Source organism: Paramormyrops kingsleyae, chromosome 6, assembly GCF_048594095.1.
Source record: "Paramormyrops kingsleyae isolate MSU_618 chromosome 6, PKINGS_0.4, whole genome shotgun sequence".
NCBI lineage: Eukaryota > Metazoa > Chordata > Actinopteri > Osteoglossiformes > Mormyridae > Paramormyrops > Paramormyrops kingsleyae.
The window spans coordinates 13,847,399-13,871,615 of NC_132802.1; the positions used below are offsets into that span (position 1 = coordinate 13,847,399).

At 46.3% G+C, this 24,217-nt stretch overlaps 1 protein-coding gene across 1 annotated transcript in view; it reads right to left on the minus strand.

Annotated features, from left to right (window-relative positions):
• Window positions 1-16,029, minus strand: part of LOC111855726 (uncharacterized) — a 36,839-nt gene extending 20,810 nt beyond the window's left edge. Inside the window, exons 1-4 of the mRNA XM_023834989.2 lie at window positions 15,724-16,029; window positions 14,987-15,053; window positions 7,961-8,379; window positions 44-3,380 (exon numbers count right to left, since the gene is read on the minus strand). Of these exons, the coding sequence (XP_023690757.2) occupies window positions 44-3,380; window positions 7,961-8,379; window positions 14,987-15,053; window positions 15,724-15,836 (3,936 nt within the window). The 5' untranslated portion in view covers window positions 15,837-16,029. The remainder of the gene's footprint in view (window positions 1-43; window positions 3,381-7,960; window positions 8,380-14,986; window positions 15,054-15,723) is intronic.
• Window positions 16,030-24,217: the final 8,188 nt, after the last annotated feature.

Here is a 24,217-nt window from a genome sequence, read left to right on the forward strand (position 1 = left end):
AAATTTAAGGAGATATAAGTGCATTGAGCTGGACTTGACTTACTTTCCTAGCAGAGAATGAGGAAGCCCCATTGTCATGGTACAGAAAGGCACGAGATTCACGGTCCTCAGCTTTACGTTGCGGCGCACTAGACCTAGCACACCGTATGTAATTATAGAATGGAGTGCTAGAAATGTCCTTAAACTGAGCTGTTTCTATTCCTTTCTGTGGTGAAGAAACTTGTTTTGTTTGTGTTGTACTCGCAATTGCTTCCGTCGGGCTGACAGATCCAGGTTGTTCATTTTCGAGATGCCGGTCCTGCAATTCCTCCCCCGAGCCACAAGGCAGGGGCATTGAGAAGCCAGGGGCCTCAATCTCTGGCTGTGCATCCTCCTCATCACCATAGCAGTCCCAGGAAGGGCGGCGCAGCAGGGGGTAGGTAGTCTCAGAGGTCTCCTGGTCGCAGAAGGCACTCGACTGTAGACGCTCACTGACAGACTGCAGCAAGGACAGGATGGATGAGGCCTTCTGCTCCATGCTGCGCTGCTCCTCCTCCTCATTCATGGGAGGCTCCCGAAGATCTTCCACACAAGCCTCCTCCCGGATGCCCTCCTCCTCATAGATGGGGGACAGGGAGAAGGGGTACACCTTGCCTCGCCGTGACGTTGGGCTGAGGGTCACCCCAGTGTCATTCACAAACACCGCATCCATCTCCTCCTCTTCGTTTATGATTGGGAACCCGCTCTCACCCTCAGAGAAGTCCATCTCATGCAACCTGTAGAGTGGGCGCCCAGAAATCTCACTTCTGCTGCCCCCGTATATTAAATCTGGTGGCACTTTCTTGCTCAGCACATTAAACCCAGATGTCCTGCTGCTAACATTGTTACAGAAACTTACTCCGGCACCTTGTCCCAGTATCTCTGAGTCCTGCTGGTGCTCCACTGGGAGACCACAGTTATAGGCTTTTACTGCACTCCGCTGCTGCCCGCCCTCATTACTTGGGCTGGATGCCTGCTGTAATGCATGACTCTCCTGTTCCGGAAGTTTCTCTCGTTCTTCAATGGCATTCTCTTCCCCCAGCTCAGTCACTTGGCGGACCTTTTCTTCACTCCTGGAGACCGCCTCTTCCTTGTTGACAGCTGCCAATTGACCCTCAGATTGAATGAGGCCTTCATCTACCCTGCTCTGTGGGTCACACTGTTCTTGCTGACCTTTCAAACCTCTAGCAGCAGTGAGGCAATCTTGTATGAACCTTGGACTGTGAAAGACATCCATACTGGAGCTTGAGGAATCTCTACTCTTTTCTACATTCAACAGTCCTCTTCTGTCAAATTGCTCCTCTGAACTCTGCAAGGATTCTGATTTGGTTGACGTAATGGCTATTTCAGTAACCTCTTCCATTATTGGTTTGAAAGCTCTGTGCAACTGAAGGTCATCTATCCTTTCCCGTCCCCTATCAAACACTTTGGTTTCCATTTTGTTTTCTAGTCCTTCAAAGATGTAGTCTTTCTCCACTACAGTCATTGACTTACCACTCTCAGTTTTCAAATTTACAGAACCCAGTGGAGCAGATAATCTGCATGTATTATGGAACTGTCTATTGCTCTCTGTAGATTCTTTGGACACCTGCAGTTCTTCATTGATCAGTACTTCTCCAGATACTGTGGATAGCACTTCGTTAAAATCATTGTCCCCTGAAGCTCTGTCTACCTGTACATTGTCTTTGTCAATTATTCCTGAGAAATTCTCTGGTTGCTCAGATACATTATTAACTTGGGGGACTATATCACCATTATCCCTGTCTAGACGTTGTTTTTCAAGGAAGGCTTTGCTAACTGCGATTGATCTACTGTTCTGATTAAGCATATCACTGCTATTTTCATCATTGTGCGAGTCTTCTTCCATCAGAACAGTGGGCCTGACCTTAATGCTTGATAGTGTAGCAATTTCCCCTTTATTGCATCCACTCTTGCTAGCTGAAGAGTCTCGGATCTCCAAAGGAAGTATGAGGATTTGGTTCTCCACAGGAAACTGCTCCTGCTGCCTCGGATCCAGAGAACTCAGTGAGGAGCAGGGCTCAGAGAGTATACCCGAACTGATTCTGATGTCAGTGTCAGAACCAACAATGGACTGGTACCCTGAGGACTGAGTGGACCTGCTCCCATCCATCAGGGATCTGCTGGAAGTTATTGGCTCCACAGGGACACGAAACAGGCTGTGGACACCTTGTTCTAAACAACTTCCTACATGCAGACATGTTGGCTGAAAACACCCATCCATACCTCCTTCCATCTCAGCAGTAAAAACAGGGCTAAGTGCTGTACTGGCCATCCGCAGCTCTTGGTTTTCATGCTCAGAGGTCTCGATTTTCTCCAGGGCGGTGAAAGCATTCTTCAAAACACAGGCGACCAACAGCTTGGACTCAGAATGAAAAGCCTCTGCTTGACCAATGTCTTCCAGGCATGCAAAGCTGCCTGCTACCGACTCGCTGTCACTTTCTCCTGAATCATTCTGAGTTGAAGCCAGCACAGATTGCAGCACATCACTGGCCCCTTCTGTTGGTACAGGGCCCTCCTGACCTTCAGGCTCACCTGAGCTTGACAGTGAAATACAACACTGGGAAAGCTGGCTATCATGGAGTGGAGAAGCAACAACCTTACTCTGGGTGCCCAGCTTGAGAGCATCTACATTTACCCATGCACTTCCAGTCTCAAGGAGCATGGAATCAACTCCAGTTGAAGGTGCCCCCAGTAAGCACCCTTGAGTGGGTGAAGTTTCTGCCGGTCTGACTCCTGATTCTATATCCTTGTTAATAACCACGGGTGCTGCCCAAGCCTTCCCTTCAAAGAGTTCTGCTGGACTCGTTTGCATTTTTTCAGTAGAATCCAGGGAGGACAATGGCTGATCCATGGGACCTTTGCCAGGTCCACCAAGAGGGTCCGTAGCCTGGTCTGCAGCAGCAGCCAGGCTGAACTCTGGCCCACAGGATAAGGCACTTTGGCTTGAGCTATCCTCCAGCAAAGCCAATACCGGAATGCTCGGAGTGGCGGGGAAAACTCCAACAGAGCCCACACTCCCCTCTGATGCCTGGCTGGCTGGTCTTTGGCACAAGCCCACAGAACCAGCTGGTGTAGAAAACTCGGTTGTCTCCTCCCTCGGCGGTGAGGGGTGCGCCAATTCACTGTCACATTTCTGCTCTTCCTCAGCAGCCCATGTCTGATGACTTCTCCTCATCTTTTCAATCGCCCTCAGGCCACAGTACGTCCCGTATGTGACGACGGGAGGGCAGGACAGTGCTAGGCGCTGATGTTCATCCACGGCTCGCCACGGAGGCTGGTCAATTGTCACGCTGTGCTCGTGCGTTATGTGGTCATCCTCCCCAGCCGCTTCGTTCAGGGGCCTGTGAAAACACAGAGGCACAAGGACAAGCAAGCTGAGCATTCACAAACACCCATTCCGGCCATGATTTCTCTGAGAGAGCTTGCATGCAGGCACTAAAAAAGACTAAAAAAAAGTAGCTATTTTAGGGGGAATGTCTCGCCTTAAATCAATTGCTAAGAAGATAATATTGGTTCTTCTTTAAGCAGGAGAGATATATTCAGAGGAATGATCAGAGTATTGAGGGTTTACACTTTGGTCAGAGATCAGTATGACTCGCCTACACATTTGTATCCCAAGGGTACCAAAGAAATCCCCGTTCCTTCCCTCGACCTTTTAACGTCCATGTTTTATGACTAATTGTGCTCTCACATCTTCTAAAACTAGCTGAAACTCAAGACCTTCTCTTCACCCTCGCTAAGCTATCAAAATTTACTGTTGCAATGTGCACAAGCATGTTGAAACCATGGGTTGTCTTAGAAAACCCCATCTGTGGATGGGTTGCTTCGCTTTCCATGGCATGAGGTTATCGAACTCAAACCTTGACAAATGCACCCCCACATGAACCTCAACCTGGGGCTTCAGATTCTGGAAAGATCTTTACTGTCACCCTCCCGCTGCAGCCTTGCTTTGCTATCAGTCACAGATAGGGATAAGAAAAGAGACTATGTAATCCAAAACCAGGGGGGGGGGGGGGGAATTCTATAACAAAGGAGCGCTGAGGTATTGGAACTGATTGGTAATATACACTGGGGGAGGGGGACGGATGCGGGACAGGCTGTTGTGAAAGGAAAAAGGCACTGAAAACACTGAACGCTGAATCAGAGCTTTCATTTTGCAAAGGGCCTGAAAACGTTCAAGCTTGATTCCCTTTAAATCAACACTAGATTCAAAGAAAAATGAGCGTTTGCAAAAAGATGCGAAAATAGACCATGAAGAATGTGGGAAGTTCATCCTGAATGTGTAGGAGGTAACAAACAGATGTGACTTTGGTTAGTCAGCCTCCAAGGTCCTCGGCGGCCATCTTGCCTCATAACAGTTCCACCTTGGCATTCCACAGTTCCGCAGCATGCGACAGCGGCGTGTGGGAGTGCAGCGTGAAGTACTGCGCTTGCCTTTAGGTGGCGGTATGGAGTTGACAGTATTGGGTGGATGAGGGTGGAGCCGGAGCTGGAGATGATTGTGGAGTCATAGCTACAAGGAGCAAGCTGGGCTGTGACATGTGAATGGCAGACCTAGGAGGGGACAGCATCATGCTGCATGTGCACGAGAACGTGCACGAGAGCGTGCGCAAATCCCAGCAAGCACTAACAACCCTCCACTAGAGCCGGTCGGAAATGCCCAAGCTCCTTCTGGTAAGTGAACCATCGACCCCCCGCTTCCCCCCTCCCTGCTGAAACCGTTCTGCCTGAGAGAAGCTCTCCATGACCCGCTTCTTCCTCCTCAAATTCAGCGGGTAGGGCCTCACCCCCCCCCCCCCACACCTTCCTGAGTGAGTAATGGCTTCCTTGGGCGGACACTGGCCACAACAGCCCTCAGCTTCTGCGCTCTTTGCCACACCCCTTGCTCACTGCACAGGACCGTCCTCGCAGTGGGCCGGTCCTCATCCAGCTCTGTAATTACCCTTCCTCACACACTGCCTGAGTGCTTATCCATAGGCACCACTGCCGGAATTGTGAGAGCCGTGTGCAAGCCACCGTACACCCATCCTGGCTCTCCGGCTCTCTCAGGCCGTACGGAATGCGGACCAGTTAACAAAAACACCAGTCTGTTCACACTGCATCCTGCAGGTTTCTTCCAGGTACTTCGAGTTTACTGGCAAAGTCCAAAAACACAAGGTCAGGGGCACTGGCTTCTCTCCATTAGTCGTAGTTTGTGTGTGTGAAGGCCTCAGCACCCCAGGCAGGACCCTTGCCCTGTACCCTGTGCTTCCTGGGACAGAAGCATGATGTGAATCATATTTCATGAACTCCAGTAAAAATCTGCAAAGATCACCCAACACAAAGACATGTGAAGTCATATGAACTTGTGAAATCTGATGCTCACAGACCAGGATCTAGTCACGAAACAGAATGACAGGCAGCTTTAAATAGACTAATTTTTCCCCATTAATCACTTTGCCATATAAATGCCAAGCTGGATCCTGGACCAGAAAACCAGATGGCCCTTAGATCCTGACCACCAATGAAGCATCAGGAAGACCACCAGGAGACATATGGCCTTAAAGGGCAATACCACCCTGATGGCAGCCGGCAGCATCTGCCAGCCCCTGGCCTCCTCCATGTCCTTGCTTAGCTTGTGATGACTCTGCCCCCCCCCCCCCCCTAATCAGTACACCTCTCTCCTTTGCTGTTTGCGGCTCCCATGTTAGTTTTTCCAGACGCAAGACTGTCAGTCACACGTAGGGTCCCATCTGCTCTCCAGTTATCATTTTGATGTCGTAATTAAATTTAACCGCCGTCCCCCCCCCCCCCCAGGCGCTTTCCTTGGCCCCCTGCTGCTCTATCCCTCCCGCATATAAACAGCATCACACCAATTCATTCGATGTCCCAGCCCTGTCCCTATTCTTCGATCTCGGAGTGGCTATTCCACTCTCCGGTGCGTAATTGTGCCGCTATGAATAGAGCGCTCGTTTGCCCTACTTCTTGCCGTGTGAAAAGCAGTTTCACCTTCACTAACAATATCGGCTTTTCTCCTCCATCTGAATCCTGCACTTTCTTCCCGGAGGCCGATATTGAATCCCAGCTCCCGCTGGTCGGAGGTCGCGCGCTCCCCCCGTCAGAACGCTCGCCCCACCTTGCGGGATCAAGCAGCATAAACCAAGAAACATTAGTCCCCACCGCTGCTTTCAGATATCGCTATTTAATCAGCGATGCTGACTTTGCGATGGATGCGCTCAGAGCTCCGGACCCATTCATGGCACCAGATGATGCCAGTGAAGGCTCCTCACAGGCATTCACTACTCAAGATCACCGCTGGCATGTCGCTCCTGCAGAATCTGACGCTCACCGTCCACCTCAATGCCGAAAAATTCGGACGGACAAAGACACACATCCTTCACCATGGTGGAGAACGGCAAGCTCACCTTCTAACCCCTGGTTGATCTCTAGCCAATCAATTTTCTTTTCCTTTCTGCAGCTAGATCTAGATCTTTTCTATGGCCTCCAAAGTAATGAGTCAAATGCCTAGTAACTAGTCTTCCTCTTTCGCTTCACACTTCTTCCAGCAATATTTCCTATTTTTCTACTGCCATCTCATTCTGTGCCCTTTATCGATTCGCTCACGTACATTTCCAATTGCTTTTTCATAGCTAATGCATGTTATAGCATCCACAAACACTATTCTTACTATAATTATATATACATTTGTTCCCCCACGCTGCGAAGCCTTGTGATTTATGAATGTCCTCTGAGCCCGTAACTAGAGAGGAAATAAAACGAGGAAATAAAAAGCTACCATGGGAGTTAAGGAAGTAGGAAAATGTGTGTCGTCACTGTGCCCAAGAGACCGAGGAGGGGTAGGCACGGAGAATGGCCCCCCACCCATCTGCACTACTGGCAGACATATTGGTGAGCTTGACAGCTTCACACTGAACCGGACGGATACAAAAAGACAACCAAAATCTTGGTGGGGCACAGGAAGTTAACTGGCAGTGAGGGTCCCGGTCCACAATGGGGTAACAGCAATTATTCCTGGCGTCAAATTAATGCTGTACGATCTGCTCGTACGATCTGACCCAGCAATCCCAGTAACAGGACTGGGACACACTGGTGGCACACTGGTCCAGGATTTAGGAGCAATTGAGGGGTGAGGGGTAACACTGACGAGCTCATGGTGACTGATCACCACGGTGCCGCCCCATGGAAGGGGGGGGGGGCCGGGACAGCAGCAAAGTGTGCTTTATCTTTGTAGATCTGGAGCCGTCCGCCGTAATGCACAAACCCCAGACTCAGCAAATGGCGCCTCCTGCAGCTGCGACGACAAAAATAGGGTCCGCAGAGTGCGGGGTCCCGCCGCTGCCCCCCGGAGAAGCCCCTCTGTGAGCCGAGTCCAGCTGATGCATCTTCAAGCCAGCCGTAATTAAAAAGGGCGCCCACATAATAAAGAGGATGTTAACCCCTTCTGTCCGGCTGGTGACACTGGAACGTTCCAGTTGTTCAGGTTATAGCCAAACCTCAAGGTGACGAGGGGACCTAGCAGAGAGCACGCTAAAGACCCCAGAAAAATGGGGTCATTTCCCTACAAGGGGGGCAGGGGTCTGTTTATGGAAATCTGCACCTCTCACACCTTGCTCTGACCCGACTCGCAACCCAGATTCTAACTGCCTGCAAGGTTAGCCTCCCCCCTCCTTTGAAGTTGGTCTCCTCCCCATTTGGACTACAGCTTTGCATCAGTGATGGGTCCACAGACCTAGTATTTAAAGTTTTTAACCGCCTCCCCCCCCCATCAAACGCCCATCCGCGTGCAAAAATGGTCAAAGTATGCGAACCGCGAGGAGAAGCGACAAACGAGCCGGGGAACATATCTGCTCTCAGGTCAGTACCACTGGTACGCGGAGTTACCAGCTGCGGAGAGGAGGACGAGGCAGGAAGGCGTACTTACGAGCACCGGCACTCCTGGAGGTCAGGCTGTCTGCGCTCCTCGCGAGGAGGCTCCGTCTCTGTCCTCTCCTCCACCTCCTGACACGTGTGCCGCGCCCCTGCTTCTCGCCGCGCTCCTCCGTCAGGGTCACGCTGCTCTGGGCTCCTCTTCACCGCCCATGTCATTCCCGCGGGGCTGGGCTCCGGCTCCGGCGCCTCCCGCTCCTGCCGCTGCTGCCCCGCGTCTGCGGGCCGCTCCTCCGTCTTGCCGGGCGACTGGAAGAGGCTCCCCAGCTTCCTGAAGAAAGCATCTAAAGAAGCTGTGGGCGTGGCCGGCGCCGGGGGGCGGGGGGCGGGCGAGCCGGGGGCGGGCTGCGAGGGGGGGGCTCCCGCATCGGCCAGCACGCTGTCCTCGCTCTCCGCTCCAGAGCCGCGGAATGGCTGAAAGGAAGACAAACCCCCCCCAGGAGAGACACGGCAAAAGGGGGGAACAGAGAGCCAGTGAAAGGAGGAGGGTAGGAGAGAGAGAAAGAGAGAGAGAGATGCTGATTAACTTTCCTGCCACCGCACCGGGACACTCAAACGATAGAAGAGAGAGAGACGAAGATATTCGGAAAACAGAGGCAGAGAGAGGGTAGGGAAAGTGAGCCGTGAGGGGCGGTAAACTCTGCCTCTGCCCGGCTCTCCTATAGCAGAAGCTGCCGCTCCCTGATGCAAATGCGCCTCGGAGGCAGAGCAGCCGCGTTCCCCTCCCCCTCCCCCTCCCCCAGCCCTGCCTGCATCACCGTTAACTCTTTCCCTCCTGCAGCAGTGAGCGGGCTGCTCTCTCCTCTCCTCTCACCCCCACCCCGGCAGGGCTTGCAGACTTTTCACCAGCATCCCGGCAGGCTTACGGTGCTCACGTCCACATTTGTGTACTTACCATAGAGCTTGTTGCTATTACGCCACAGAACCAGGCCGACATCACAGTCCTGGCATTTGACTGCAGCCATAATAACCTGCCATGCATCTCCAGTCATGACAGGACAATCCAACAACCTCCGGGTCCTTTACGTAATGTATACTCTACCACTAAATAGTCACTCTGTAGTGATTAGTATTCTTAGTACCTTACCTTTCATCATCATTATTATTATTATACTTAATTATTGTTACTATTTCCAGTTTTGTCAGTCTTATTATTCTTTGTTCATCTGCCTCTTTTCCTATTGCATTGTGGTTTTTTTACATGTGTAAGCTACAAGATGGTTAAATTTCCTTCGGAATTAAGGAAGTAACTGAAGTATGTAAAATATCCATCCACCCATCCATCTATCCAGAAAACAGCACCACTGTGTTTTTCACATCACCTTTCAGTAGCATAAATATGTAGAAAATAATGCATTAAAGGTCCAATACAGAGCATATAAATTTGGATTTTTCGAATCACACTTTGCTGCTTTGATTACTATTTACTATTCTAATCCACATCTGCACAGATATACAGTTGACAGTATCACAGTCAAATCCTAGAAGCAGTGTTCATGTGGAAAAGCCAACAGACACCACAACTTCAAAAGTGGAAACATTTTAATTCAAATATTTAGAGATCACACATCCGAGTGTGAGGTTAAAATTAAAGTCAGCATCCACTGCTCACTGTCAGCTCTGTCGCTAAACAACGGCAGTTTGTACTGCAATTACTCTTAGTGAAAATGTTATGAAATTAATGCGGATGGTCTGGACCCGACGGCATCAGACAGAAGCAGCAAGAGAGGAGGAGGGTTTTAGCAAGCAGTTTAAGCGGGTAGGTGGTGAGACCCGGGGTAAAGTTACAGGACCGGGGGACTGGGTGTAGCCCCGCTGGATACAGCCTTTGGCTGAGCTTAAGAGATCCGCAGAATCCATCGAGTGTCGACACGCGTACGTGAAGAACACAGAAAGGTAAGAAGCAGCTCGGGAAACATCTCATCTTCATACCTTCAGCTGCTTCTCCTATTACACTGAACCTTTCTCTCTTAAATGCAGTCGCAGTAAATGCGCTTTGTCATGTGGTGTAATAAGAAGAGTATGACGTTAGGGTACACGAGCGTCATGATTACACCACAGCGTGGCACTGCGGGTCACTGGGTGTCACTGTTGCCTCAAACCTCCAGGGCTGTGAGAAGACAGCGGCAGAAACCACCTCAAGAAAAGGTTCCTAAACATGATCAAAACCAGCCATGATTACCCACCATGACTGTTGCCTATGGGCGGGGCCACAGGGATTCTGTCCACAGCTGAAAGTCGATTGGCCCCCCAGAGTGCCCCCTCCACTGTCACTCACCGATTCAAAGCATATCATTGGCTAATGCTAAGGCTGTCCCCCCCTGCATAAATTATGGCCCTTTGATGCCCTCCACCTAAAAAAAAAACAAGCCCTACTTTGGTTTGTCATTTTTATACTTATACAATCCATTCTACAGGAGTCAAGGAAGAGGGTGGGGGGGGGGGGTGGGGGGGGGGTGCTCCATCGGTGTGCCACCCTGGAGGGGCTGTACCTGTCAAGTCTGACATCAGCACCCTGGAAACAGTGCCGACTGAATAATCAATGGGAACCCCAGCGTGCCGCCCCCTCCAGTCCATCACCACCATCAGCCTTGACCAGCCCCCACCCCATCCCATGCTTTTTTCACCCTCGACAACGGCACGGATTGGATCTCCAAGGCTCTGTTACCATAGGCCCATTCAGTTTTTGGAACCCGGCCTGGACCCGGCAGGACCTTCCCGACCCATAAGAGTGTATTTCAGTTCACATCCCTGAACAAGTTTTAACCACATGACTGCTGCTACTTTAAAACAAAATCCACACTGTTACGTTTTATGCTGCTAAAAGAGTATCACTTTATGCTATATACTATATACACTCACCTAAAGGATTATTAGGAACACCATACTAATACGGTGTTTGACCCCCTTTCGCCTTCAGAACTGCCTTAATTCTACGTGGCATTGATTCAACAAGGTGCTGAAAGCATTCTTTAGAAATGTTGGCCCATATTGATAGGATAGCATCTTGCAGTTGATGGATATTTGTGGGATGCACATCCAGGGCACGAAGCTCCCGTTCCACCACATCCCAAAGATGCTCTATTGGGTTGAGATCTGGTGACTGTGGGGGCCATTGTAGTACAGTGAACTCATTGTCATGTTCAAGAAACCAATTTGAAATGATTCGAGCTTTGTGACATGGTGCATTATCCTGCTGGAAGTAGCCATCAGAGGATGGGTACATGGTGGTCATAAAGGGATGGACATGGTCAGAAACAATGCTCAGGTAGGCCGTGGCATTTAAACGATGCCCAATTGGCACTAAGGGGCCTAAAGTGTGCCAAGAAAACATCCCCCACACCATTACACCACCACCACCAGCCTGCACAGTGATAACAAGGCATGATGGATCTATGTTCTCATTCTGATTACGCCAAATTCTGACTCTACCATTTGAATGTCTCAACAGAAATCGAGACTCATCAGACCAGGCAACATTTTTCCAGTCTTCAACTGTCCAATTTTGGTGGGCTTGTGCAAATTGTAGCCTCTTTTTCCTATTTGTAGTGGAGATGAGTGGTACCCGGTGGGGTCTTCTGCTGTTGTAGCCCATCCGCCTCAAGGTTGTGCGTGTTGTGGCTTCACAAATGCTTTGCTGCATACCTCGGTTGTAACGAGTTGTTATTTCAGTCAAAGTTGCTCTTCTATCAGCTTGAATCAGTCGGCCCATTCTCCTCTGACCTCTAGCATCAACAAGGCATTTTCGCCCACAGGACTGCCGCATACTGGATCTTTTTCCCTTTGCACACCATTCTTTGTAAACCCTAGAAATGGTTGTGCGTGAAAATCCCAGTAACTGAGCAGATTGCGAAATACTCAGACCAGCCTGTCTGGCACCAACAACCATGCCACACTCAAAATTGCTTAAATCACCTTTCTTTCCCATTCTGACAATCAGTTTGGAGTTCAGGAGATTGTCTTGACCAGGACCACACCCCTAAATGCATTGAAGCAACTGCCATGTGATTGGTTGATTAGATAATTGCATTAATGAGAAATTGAACAGGTGTTCCTAATAATCCTTTAGGTGAGTGTATATATATATGGTAACATATATATATATATATATATTATTTATTATATAATATGTAGCATTAGTGGGAAAGAACATAGAGTTTTGCTGTGCATGTACAATGACAATAAACATATTTTATTCTACAGCTAAAATATGAAGCAAAAACACATATTTTGTTATGTATAACAAAAAGGTGTACCACAGCTTGCCTCACTGATTTGTGTGTATCGTCTTCTGAAAAGTATTTTTCTTCTCGCTAAAGTTTCCCTTAGTACAACTTCAGCCCAAAGCAATTCAGTCAATGTTAGTTGCTCTAAGCCAGTGGTTCACATATAATATTTTATATCATATTCCCTGTTTGAAAGCAATACTTCCTCCACCTCGCATGCCAAACTGAACCCTTCTGCCGTAAGAGCGAACAAATGCAGAGACGGAGTCGTCGAGCTAAACAGGCCAAACAGGAAATTAAGGGAAACAACAAAACAACAAAAAACCAGTGATGTAATTCATATCGCCCAGTAAACGAGTGAAGTCAGGGATAAAATGACAGTACAGCGACGCAGAAACGTGCTTGAGAATTGCAGACCGTGTTTTTGTTTGCTCTGCAAAGGACACTCAGTGCTTCTATGACGCTCTTACCTCATAAAATGCTTTGTGTTTCCAGCTATATGTCACAGGAACCCGCTAAGATAACCGATCGCCCGATACTATGGCTTTAGTCTGAAAACCCTGGAAACAATGAGCGAACATCCCAAGTCTCGCGTAAGGTCACGTCTCACCGCCTCTCTGCACAGACTGCAGATTAGCGTGTTTATCTAGCAGCGCCTCTCCCAGCCAAAGGCATCACCGCTGGCCCCCATTAACGCCTGCGACAGGCCCAATCCTCCCAAAACCTCACAGAAGGCCCCATTTCATTCAGATCCCCACACCCGAAAGGCGGAGCGTCTGGTAAATTCATTTGCAGATCGGTGTGCATTTAGTGACACGGTCCCACTCAGCTGGGTGCTTATCGCTGCTCTCTGCGACCCCCCCCCCCCGTCCCTAGGTCTAATCCACTCTAATCCATCAATGTGCCAACGCTTGTCTGGCCATCCAGCGACGGGCAGAACCGGACTGGGCTACTGTATGCACACCACACCGCTTGCCCCCGCCCCCCCCCCCCGCCCCTGCTTTGGTCACAACCACCCCCCCCCCCCCCAAGTGGGGCAATAAAGCTGGCTGGCAGCATGTGAGCTGGAGGAGCATGCACCAACTGCCCTCTGCTTCCTGGTACATACTGGCAGCAAAGGGGGGGAGGGGGGTGCGGAGATAATGCTGAAAATTGGGGGAGGGGGCAAACAAAAAGCACTTTAGTATAGCAATGTGTGGTTTGTGGCTCTGTGGGTTAGGATGCTGTGTCTGTGTTCAGAAGTTTGTGAGTTCAAATCCCAGGGTCAGCAAAGTCAGTTCATGGTTGGGGCCCTTGAGCGAGGCCCTTAACCCATAATTGCTCCAGGGATTCACTGAGTCGGCTCTCTGACCCTTTGGACAAGAAAGTCTGCTAAATGGATCCAATATTACTACTGTCAAAGTACCATAAACAAACCATAAATCAGCTCCACTCAAACATGCTACAATTCTGTTTGTATGATAGCTGCAAGGGCGCTGACGATTCGGAAGAGGGAGGATAAGGCCAGTCGGGACCCGTTTTCCTGACCTCAGGAATTCAAGCGTTTTGTATCCGAGTGTGAATCACGTCGGCCTCTGTCTAGTTAGCAGGCATTCTCAACCGAAAAGGGTAGACAAAGTTACAAGAGCACTTGTATCACATTTATTTATATATTCTTAAAATGTTATATATTTAGCAGAAAGCAGGGGCAGACAGTCCCTGAGCAATGGTGGGGGGGGCTAGAGTCTTGCTGAAGAGCTCAATGGCAAAATTACTTCAATGACTGTGGGATTTGAACCAGTGACCTTCTGACTGCAGGCACAGTGTCCTAACCCACTGAGCCACACACACCCCCTTCTGAGCACTGCACTTTTTGGGATTTGACATCCATAACCACTGATCTATCCATTGCATGTCTCCACTGGGATGTCTAAGAAGTAATTAGGGCAGATGATAGTACTCAGCAGCCTATACAGGGCCAGGGGGTGAAGGCAGACACCTCCACAGCATCATGGCACAGGAGAAAACTCAAGGCAATCATAAACCCATCCTCCAAAGTTTTTTTTTCTGTAAGTAACTGCACGTTGTGACATTGCTGGATTCCAACACAGTTCTCAAAAACTCAAATTCTCAAACCCTCGTGTTGTCCTCAGAAGATACACAGAGTATGACAGAACCCAAAACTGTCGGGTTGACGGTACAGTTACGTAGGTTAAAATGCTGGGTTGCCAACTCTCACGCACCCTGCGTGACACTCACGCTTTCAGACTCTCACGCAAGAAATCTTACAGCAAATCTGTATTATTCCATTATAAACCAAAAAATAGCTACATCAAAAGCGTTGGGTTAGTTTGCAAACCCTACAGACTATTTACAAGGTAATAAAACGGTTACATACATATAAATGCGTGTTTAGATTTGTCTCAAATGGAAAATCTCACGCCAGCCAGCTGACCTAAGTTGGCACCCCTGAAAGTGACTCACAGATACACACATCCACAAACACACACACATAGGTCCTACATGTATACAGCCATAAACCCGCAGGGCAGACCTGCATAGACAGCTCCGAGTCACAGCTTAAGTAATTCATATAAAATCGAATTCAACAACAATCAAAAAAAAAAAAAAAAAACAGCTGAACGTGCGCCAAATCAATGTTTACTGTATGTTACCCATCGGACTCGGGGATGGATAAACAAGCCAAACACAAACTTAACTACAAACCATTTCTTCTTCACTGTCAACAAACAAAATACGATTTACTTTCAGGCCAATCGGTGAAAAATCCCTTTGCTAAGGGACGGTGCACGTACCTTTGATAAGTCAAGGGCGGACTCCGGGCTCTGTCCCTCTTCTCGATCATCTTCCGGGACATTTGAGCTGAAATCAAACGGATGGGCAGCACAAAAATGCTGATCAGAAAAGCCTGGCGGCTTCCTTACTGTGAACATCATCACACGTACACGAGCCGTCCAGTTCAGTATCAGGTCTGATCCCATGAGGTACGAGCTTCAGCTCGATCATGTCCTGTGGACCCGAGCTGGGTGTGACTTCACGGTTCCTTTAGGCGCCAGATTTTATATTAATCATAACTGACTAAAAGTATGAACGTCCTTGTGTGAATTAATCGTTTCCTTTGAACATTTAATATACCTAACAACTAAATGTAATATGAAACACTGATTTATTTTAAGACGTCTCGCTACGTTGTAAAGTTAGGACAAAATGACCCCATTACTACTATATAAAATAAAATATAAGGCATTTGGTGCAATCCTAAATATTTAAACGTTGTAACAGTTTTTCCAGAAGACAACAGTGAAACTATATTCAATGACGATACCAATAGAAGAAGCACGGACTTAAAGCATGTTGCGCCGCGTTACTAAATCTGTCCGGAGGCTACAGTGACCATTCAGTGGCCAAGTGTTACACTTATGACAAATAACAGCAGTTGCCTCACGTTTGCACACGCGGGGACAATGATCCGTCAATTAAACCTTGTATTGGGACAGGATCGGTTATCCGGTTTTGTGTTTCCCCTTCTTACCTGCTTAGGCTGCTGCTTTTCTCCTCGCTCTGCGATTTGCTCCTTAAAAACAACCTGGAAAAGTTTCTAGCGATGTCTTCCTGCCATGAACTCTGCCTTTTCATGCTTGACATACTGGCACTTTTAAAAAGCAACGAAATAAAATAATGCCTCACATAGGGACCGAGATTTCCAACCTCGAGTGTAAGCTATAACTTAGGGAGTGATTTACTTGGCGCACTGTCAGTTACTTCATATTTACTCTTCAGGGTATGATTCTGCGTTCCCACACCAGACCTTCCCAGCTACCTCAACGGTAGTGGGCTACATTTAGGGAAGAGGAGGAGTTTATTGCCTGGGCTGACTAATCTGTGTCATGCTCCATAGCACGTTTAAATATCTGCATTATTTTTGTAAGTTTTCCAAGTTAGACAGCCGATCAGATCAACGTTTGTTTATAATATATTTCATACTTAAAGCAAAGTGTGGAAAACATGATCGACTTGCCTTGGCGCCATTTCATTGCTTTTACACACCAAAGCGTATCAAGCGGGTCGCCATGGCCTCGCATGTATTTTCGGGGTTTTGTTGCAGTTGCTCTTTGATCAGTGACATAACTTTACTCCATTGACTGTGGAGCGCCAAGTCTCACTGGAACTCGGCAAAACTGTTAATAACCTTATAAGAACAATCCCGTCACCCCCGGGGGCATTGGTGCGTATCAAATAACATAGTTAAAGCGCTAGTAGACGGCGTGTTTTGGAGCACCGGGATAGGGGGATATTGCGTTTCAGTGGTCGTACACATTTCCTTACGCTGGACTGTATCCCAGAGAAGTGCAACTATGTCGCCACGGAAGCACGGCTAGTCTCCTTAATATCCGCCAGCTCAGCTTTCCCGAGTTCACAGTTAACCACCGCGATTTGTCAGCAGTTATTAAGACCTTCTACAAAATGCCCACATTTCTAGTGGGATTTCTTTTTAATGAACCCGGTATCCGTTTTGCCTACAGTGTTTCCATTTATAACTAAGAAGAAACAAACATAACATGTTATTTACACTGATGTAATAAAATATCCGTATTTAACGTTCAGGAAATTGATTGAAACTGTATTATTATTACTATTATTATCTTGCCGTGACAGCATAAAAAGCTTATTTTTCCTTATTGTACTCGTGTCCATCTAGACCACATGATGATGTGACAATGACCATATCATTTTTGATAATGAGGTGAATAGTTTACTGGCATTGTTTTCAGTTATGGGTAATACAGCTGGTTAGTGTCAAAAACTTGCATCTCACCGCACACGCATGGTATTAATCATTTTTTTATTCTGTAGCTTACTATACAATACCAGAAAAAATGTCCAAAAAACACAACGGAATGTGCGATGCAATCAAAAAATAACTAGGCCTACTAAAATAACTCATTTTTAAACTGTACATTATGGATATTGTTCAAGCCGTAGCATGTTCATTCTTGAGGTAATGCGCTCTACAATGCACTGTGCAATGAAATAGTACTGAGATTATTCTAGGACAAAGCTCCCTGCAACACAACGAAATCTGATGTAGGAAATGTAAGTTTCTGGGTAATTAATCGGAAAATCGGAAGTTGTACAGAAAAAAATCCAACTACTCTTACTCAGCCAGTCCTACATACAAACAGATTGAACTGCGGAGACAGATGGTGGGCAAAAATACCTTCTAGCGGATAAACGACTCTCCACCTTTCAGTCCATATATAACATATATTGGTGAGTAGCGCCCCCTGCTGCACATACTCGGAAATACTTCGTTTGCTCAGCAACCAACCGAACTTAACGTCTTCCCCTCGTTACACTAGGCCACGTGATGTTATGGGGAGTGAACTCGGTTCCTGGTAAGTCATTTGCCAGAGATCATGACCATGTGGTAATAGGAATAAAAACAGGTCTGGCAAAGTGTCCTCATGTCTCTAGGTTGGGGGGGGTTGGATCACACCTCCACTCTGTTTATGAATGGTGTAGTCCAGAAATGTGCAGTTAGGCTACATCTGTAAAGTTCAGCGTGTTCCCTGCCTCGTGCCCTGTGATGGACTGGCATCCTATCCAGGGTGTCCTGTGCCCTGTGATGGACTGGCATCCCATCCAGGGTGTCCCCTGCCCTGTGCCCTGTGATGGACTGGCATCCTATCCAGGGTGTCCTGTGCCCTATGATGGACTGGCATCCCATCCAGGGTGTCCCCTGCCCTGTGCCCTGTGATGGACTGGCAACCCATCCAGGGTGTCCCCTGCCCTGTGATGGACTGGCATCCCGTCCAGGGTGTCCCCTGCCCTGTGCCCTGTGATGGACTGGCATCCCGTCCAGGGTGTCCCCTGCCCTGTGCCCTGTGATGGACTGGCATCCCGTCCTGCCTTGTGCCCTGTTATGGACTGGCATCCCGTCCAGGGTGTCCCCTGCCTTGTGCCCTGTGATGGACTGCCCTATGCTGCCAAGTTTCACTCCATCCGCACCTCTCACCCCCTACATCCCTGTACGAGGTAAGTGGCTGGAAGATGGATGGATAATAATAACAATATTGACACCCCCTCCCCCCAATGTGCTGGATAAACGGTTATGGAAGATTGATTGATATTTACACTTACAAAGAAAAAAATGACGCAACTAGGCCTATATATTTCAAAGTAGAACATTCACTAGCAACATTAAGTGTGAAGCTAAACCTAATAGCCTGAGTATGACTCAGTGGGAAGTATGAGACATTTTCTGCGAACAACTCAGCCCTCGAAGCTTTTCACAACCTGGTTTTCATCTCACACTAAGGCATAATTAGTTAGGCCTGATTAGGCTCTAACACAGCACTGACCTACATGTCAGCTCTACTAAACGTTACAGGCTGCAGGTCATGAAAAATATTACAGGTGCATTTCAGCAAGTTAAAATGCTTTTTCCCTTAATTTGTATCAGCTGTGTCTTTTAAAGAAAATTGTACAAATTAATATAGTAGAAAACTGTGTAGTATAATGTAAAATATGATTTTATTGATAAGTCATCTTAATGGGGGTGGCACGGCGCACAGTGCTGGATGGATGGATGGGTATCAAGTTAATCTCGCAGAATACGTTAAAATGTAGAAGAACGCTAGCAGTAGCGTTGAAACCACTACACGATTGAAGATTGTATCGGCCACTAGGGGTCTCATTTCCCTTTCTCTTTTTCCCAATTCGCGGTTTCTTGTTTGCTTTATTTGCTTTATTTTATTTACAAATACATTTTTTTGTGGGCAGTATTTACCTAATAAAACTACAACTCCATTGTTGGCATGTAGTACATTTCTTTTTTTCTGCTGATTTAATGAAAATATTTATTTAATTCAATTAAATAAAAAAATTTATTTTGACTTTTATTTGTTAGACATATTATGTGAAAACGTATAGGTTGACCAGCTACTTTTTAAATTATTTGTAGCATTTCATAAAAATAGATCAATATTACTAAAATGCGTGAATTTTTGTTCAAGTGATATTATGAGACGGAATACACCAATGTTAACATCCACTGATGAAAAATAATTTAAAAACAAGATCTCTCAGTACGGACTAAAATATTGTTATTATTTTTAATATGAGACACAGTTTGTCTCCTGAACTTGGGCATTTTTGTACGGCGGTAATATTTCTCAACATTTTACTCATAATAATTCAGCCAAAAGCCCGGTAAACCAAATTAAGAAATAAGTATACATTTAAACAGCTATATATCTCATTAACAAATAGGACTCGATAAACGGTTAATACAGCCAATTAATAAAGAATACGCGCTTTACCGACTGAACTTTAGGCTGGTTGTTTAAAACAAAGTTTAATCCATACGTGGAACGTGTGCGTGTGAATGGTTCGTTTAATGATATGGTACTGAAATGGTGATTAGCAAAATAATTTTTTGCAGACATCTTGTGAAAGAACATGCGTGTTGAAACTAAACAAAAACCATGTAAACTTGGAAGAAATGAAGGTATAATTGGATCCACGTTTATTAATAGGAGCCAGAAAACAAGTCCGACAGCTACCTCCCTCCACTTAAAGGGGCATAAAGGAAACAGATCTCCTGTAACTTAATTATCTGTTTGTTTTAAACTTAATAAGTCTTAATTGCCCGGATTATTCTCGTCGTGGTGAGAAGCTGCAGTGTTCTGCAGACCTCAATTAGAGGAACCGCTAAGCAAACGTCTGAGCGGGGTGAGTGTTGGGTCTTGTGGGCTACAGGCCTGTTCTTGTTTTTACCTGTTGGGGGGCCTGTCTATTTCAGCGCAAACCATCAAATCTGTTTTTCATATCTGCACACGATGCCCGAGAAACGCGACGCAGAATGACGAGTCGATGCTCTCCTGCACCCAGCCCCACGACATTGTACATTAAACGTCAGCGATCTCCCCTTAATTATTGCAGTCCTACTAAAATGTTTCGACATGGTGAAAGTACAGCTTATTGTGACTTTTTGTGCAAAAGCAAGCAGAAGTTGTGCGACCGTGTCTGCGCCCTGTTGTTTTTTTTTTCATGATTTTAAATTAACATCTGATTTCGGTGTAGATAGAATAATACAACCGTCAGTGGAATAAAAATAAGTAGGGCCGGCGTATTTTTAAAATAGGCCTACCGCAGGGCGATAAGGAAGGGAATGACTGGTGCTGGGCTGGAGTCATTTGGCCACTCATTGTGCTACAGGTCAGCGCAAAACCTCAGCAGACGCATAATTAGCGGCAACTTGAGTGTCTCCTGGGGAAAATGCTTGTAATAATAAAGATTAGTCTAATAGTGTGCCGATAGAGGATTGCAAGGGAGACTGACTGCTTCCATGGCTTTATCAAGGAAGTCTCAATTATGGAGTGCACTTACAATAATTCGGTTTGCCCTCATCCATCTCTACACATTCCGTGTAATCTAAGGCGTTCGCCAGCGCATATTCACGTCGAGTAATATAACGGAAAGACAGGTTTAATTCTTTTGTGGGTATAGATGTCGGTGCGGGTTTGCATAAAACCGAATGTAACTTTAGCCAGCAGTGCCATCTGTAGTGGCCGGTAGCCATATGTCTGCCATCAGGGGGAGAGAGGGATCTTGGGGCCACCTTACTGAGTAAGAAGTATTAGTCCTCAGGGACCCGAAGCTGGGGGATAAAACAGGGGGTAGAATATTAGAGATGGAGAACTACATTTTCCAGAGCAAATCTTCCGTCCCGTGGAGTATTGATCCTCAGGTCTGCATTTCATCAAAAGTAATACGTCTGCTTTTGGGGGAGAAAGGAGCACTTGTTAAATAATACTGCGGTGACAATGCGATGCTGTTTTACTCAAGCAATCAGCATGTGAGTGTGCGTGTGGCACGGGTAATGAAAACAGTCCTCAGCTCCAGGGTTCTGGATTTTTCCCTTTTCCTGCTTTTTTTTGCTTCTAATTTTGGGCTTTAAAAAGTGGAACAATTTATTCAGCGTTTTTCGCCGCCCGAGTCCTTCGGAAGGACGCTCTAAGCCAAGCCTTGTAGCCATGCAGCGCTTCTCGAAATCCGCTAATTTGTGAAAGACTTTCCCTTACGCGGGGCTAATTAGGGCTAATTAAACAGAGGACTCTGATTTATGGTTGGTGCGGGTCAGGCGAAGGCGTCTCTGGAAGACCGTGTCCAGGAGTTACATAGGAATAAGAGCGCTAAATATATTCCATATGTTGGCCTCATTGTATCGCCCGTGTGGCAGACTGCTTTACATTGGCCGGGACGGGATTCACAGAGGGCGCCCTGTGAAGTAAGATTTAGTCTAGGAGACCAGTTACACGTCAGATCCCAACTCCGTGTTCAGCATTTCCACCGCGGGGGGAAAGGAAGTACGGGAAAAGGTTGGACGAAGGCTGGGATTGACCAGTAGGCCTCACCCACACCACGGTGCTGGACCAAGTCACCTGACGCGGGTCTTGTAGTTTTTGGCGTTACGGTCTGCACTCGGACAGCATACGTCTTTCTGGCATGATCTTAAGATGCACCAGCTTCATCATCAGCGATGAAAGATTTAAGGTGTCGGGAAAGCTAAAAATGTCTTGGATCTTTGGCTGCCGGTGTCAAACACGCGCCTCTCGCTGTTTGATCCAGCTACTTATAGCTCATTGAAATGGCATTTCTGAACGCTTCAGACGAAACACCACATGACCTTGCAAACAGCCATTTGGCTCGAAGTTAAGGACATGTTCCATTAGGGAGCCATTAGGATTAATAGGGGCGGTAAATTTGCCCGCCATTAAGCACTTTGCTGGCGCGTGTTTTGCTTGGTTCGCACCCCTGCTGGAGGTGTGCGCCACGATTTTATGAATCTAAAGAATGAGGACAAAGCCGCGCCTGAGAAAAAATGTCCAGGACCCAGAATTTTGACTGTTGTCCATGAAATCCTGTATGAGAAGTTTTTCTTTTGAATTGGCAATGATTATTTCCTGTAAGTGCATTTTAAAAAATCTCTTCAGAGAGACTGTCCATCCAACAAAATATTTGCAGTGTCTGTTTCATTCAGGTGAATTTGATTGTCATCCCATCCATGGTGCACCCCAGCCTCATATCGAGTGCTCCAAGCCCTCCTCCCCACGATCATGATCAGGATTAGTGCTTAGAAGATGGGTACATGGTTGAATTTCGGGTCTGTGCCTTTCTGTTTAATACAATCGACAATGCCTTACTAACAGAAATGTAATCTCAGGAGAAAGTTTATCTTCGAAGAAAAGAGCTGAAAATGAGCCTGGATGATCCAATTCACTGTCAGTATTTGACTGTAGTGCTGATAAGATGTTAATTATTTTCAGTTATTCATGCAAAATAAAAAAAATATTCGAAGCACCGTATGGATCGAATATTTGTTAGTCACGATGGTTTAGGTCCAGTAGAGGGCAGTAAAGCGTTAATCAAAGACTGCAAAAGGGGAACGCTGAGCTCGAAGGGTAGAGGACGGGAGGATAGGGTTAGCGCATCGCCAATGTTACTGCATTAATAGGCCCTATTATGGTCAGAGGAATATGACCTTACATCTTGTAAATTTTAAACTGAATTAAAACAATTGTCTAAAATAGAAATTTTAACCTATCAAAATAAATGCAAATTTTCCGATCCCGAATATAAATAGGCCTGTATAGGGCTATAAAATGGTTGCCAAGGAAAACCCTGGGAGATTAGCCTGTGGTTTTTTATCAATGTTTAACGTTTAGAAATATCAATACATTTTTGACAATTTTTTTCAAACACCATGAAAACGTACATTAATACAGTCGCACGCACAACACTTGAATGTATTTTATTTAACCTAAGGAAATATAGGCATATATTTAAATAAAAACGAAATTATGGAAATCGCTGTTAAAACCAAACTTGTCATCAAATAACCAATCTGTCGATTCTTTTTCATGTATTCAAGCTTTTTTTTAATACAAATCAATAATTATTTACAGGGGCACTACAGAAAATCCGATTTTTTCATACATGAATTCGAACAAAATTGTGTGTTGAATGACGTTTTTGTGATATGCTAAAATAAGCAACAGTTTGTCATGAATTATATATTAATTTGCCATATGTCAACAATATAGATATATAAATGCTTTAAATATAATTACTCATTAGGCATACTACATACCCATCAAAGGGAAAGAAATTTAATTGACATGTTACGTTAACAATTTAATATTTAATAACAGTATGAACGTTTTCAAATGTCCCATTTTCATTATCTGAAACTATGAAGAAGTGTAGTAATTAATTATGACAACGCTACCGTCAAAACTTGCTAATTTAAATGTAACGTGCTCTGTGAATGTCATATTTGTGCATTACGAACGACTGATCTGCAGTTACAGTATGCAATATCTATATGTTACCATGCGGTGCTGATAATCTCCATGAATACCTTTTCTGTAAAAGCAAAATGGAAAATGCGCTCTTACAACGATTCGTTTCTCCCAAGGCCTCCTTGGGCAAAGCAAACAAGTCAATGCAGAGCCCGTTACAGCGTGTTTACCCCGAGTCTCTTCCCACGAGTTGAAAACCCTAAGAGGAACAGGATTAACATTATGCGATATAAATGAAGACATTTTCAAGATTTATTTTCAACCTGCTGAGTGTGTTTAACCTCAGGGGGTTAAGAATCAGCAATTCAGCCTCAGAACATTATAAACCCACCACATAATACGATAGCACTGGACAGGGAATATGATTAACATTATAGACTGTTATATGGAAGATGTTTTGGGCTCAGGGTGCTGAAAGTCGTAACAACCAATAGACTTTACTGGAGTTATTTTGTATTATCGGTAGCATTTAGGGAGAAATAATCCTAAAGTCGCTTCTGAGCCATTGCGAGACAAAATAATTAACGAAACAGGCAAGATGGGATATTGAAACACCTTCAGCGTCCTTACTTCCAGCGCTACTGTTCTCCGACGAAAATGGCTCTCGATTACTGCCGCAGCGTTGGTTAATGGACTAAATTTTAGACGAAATGTCCTGGC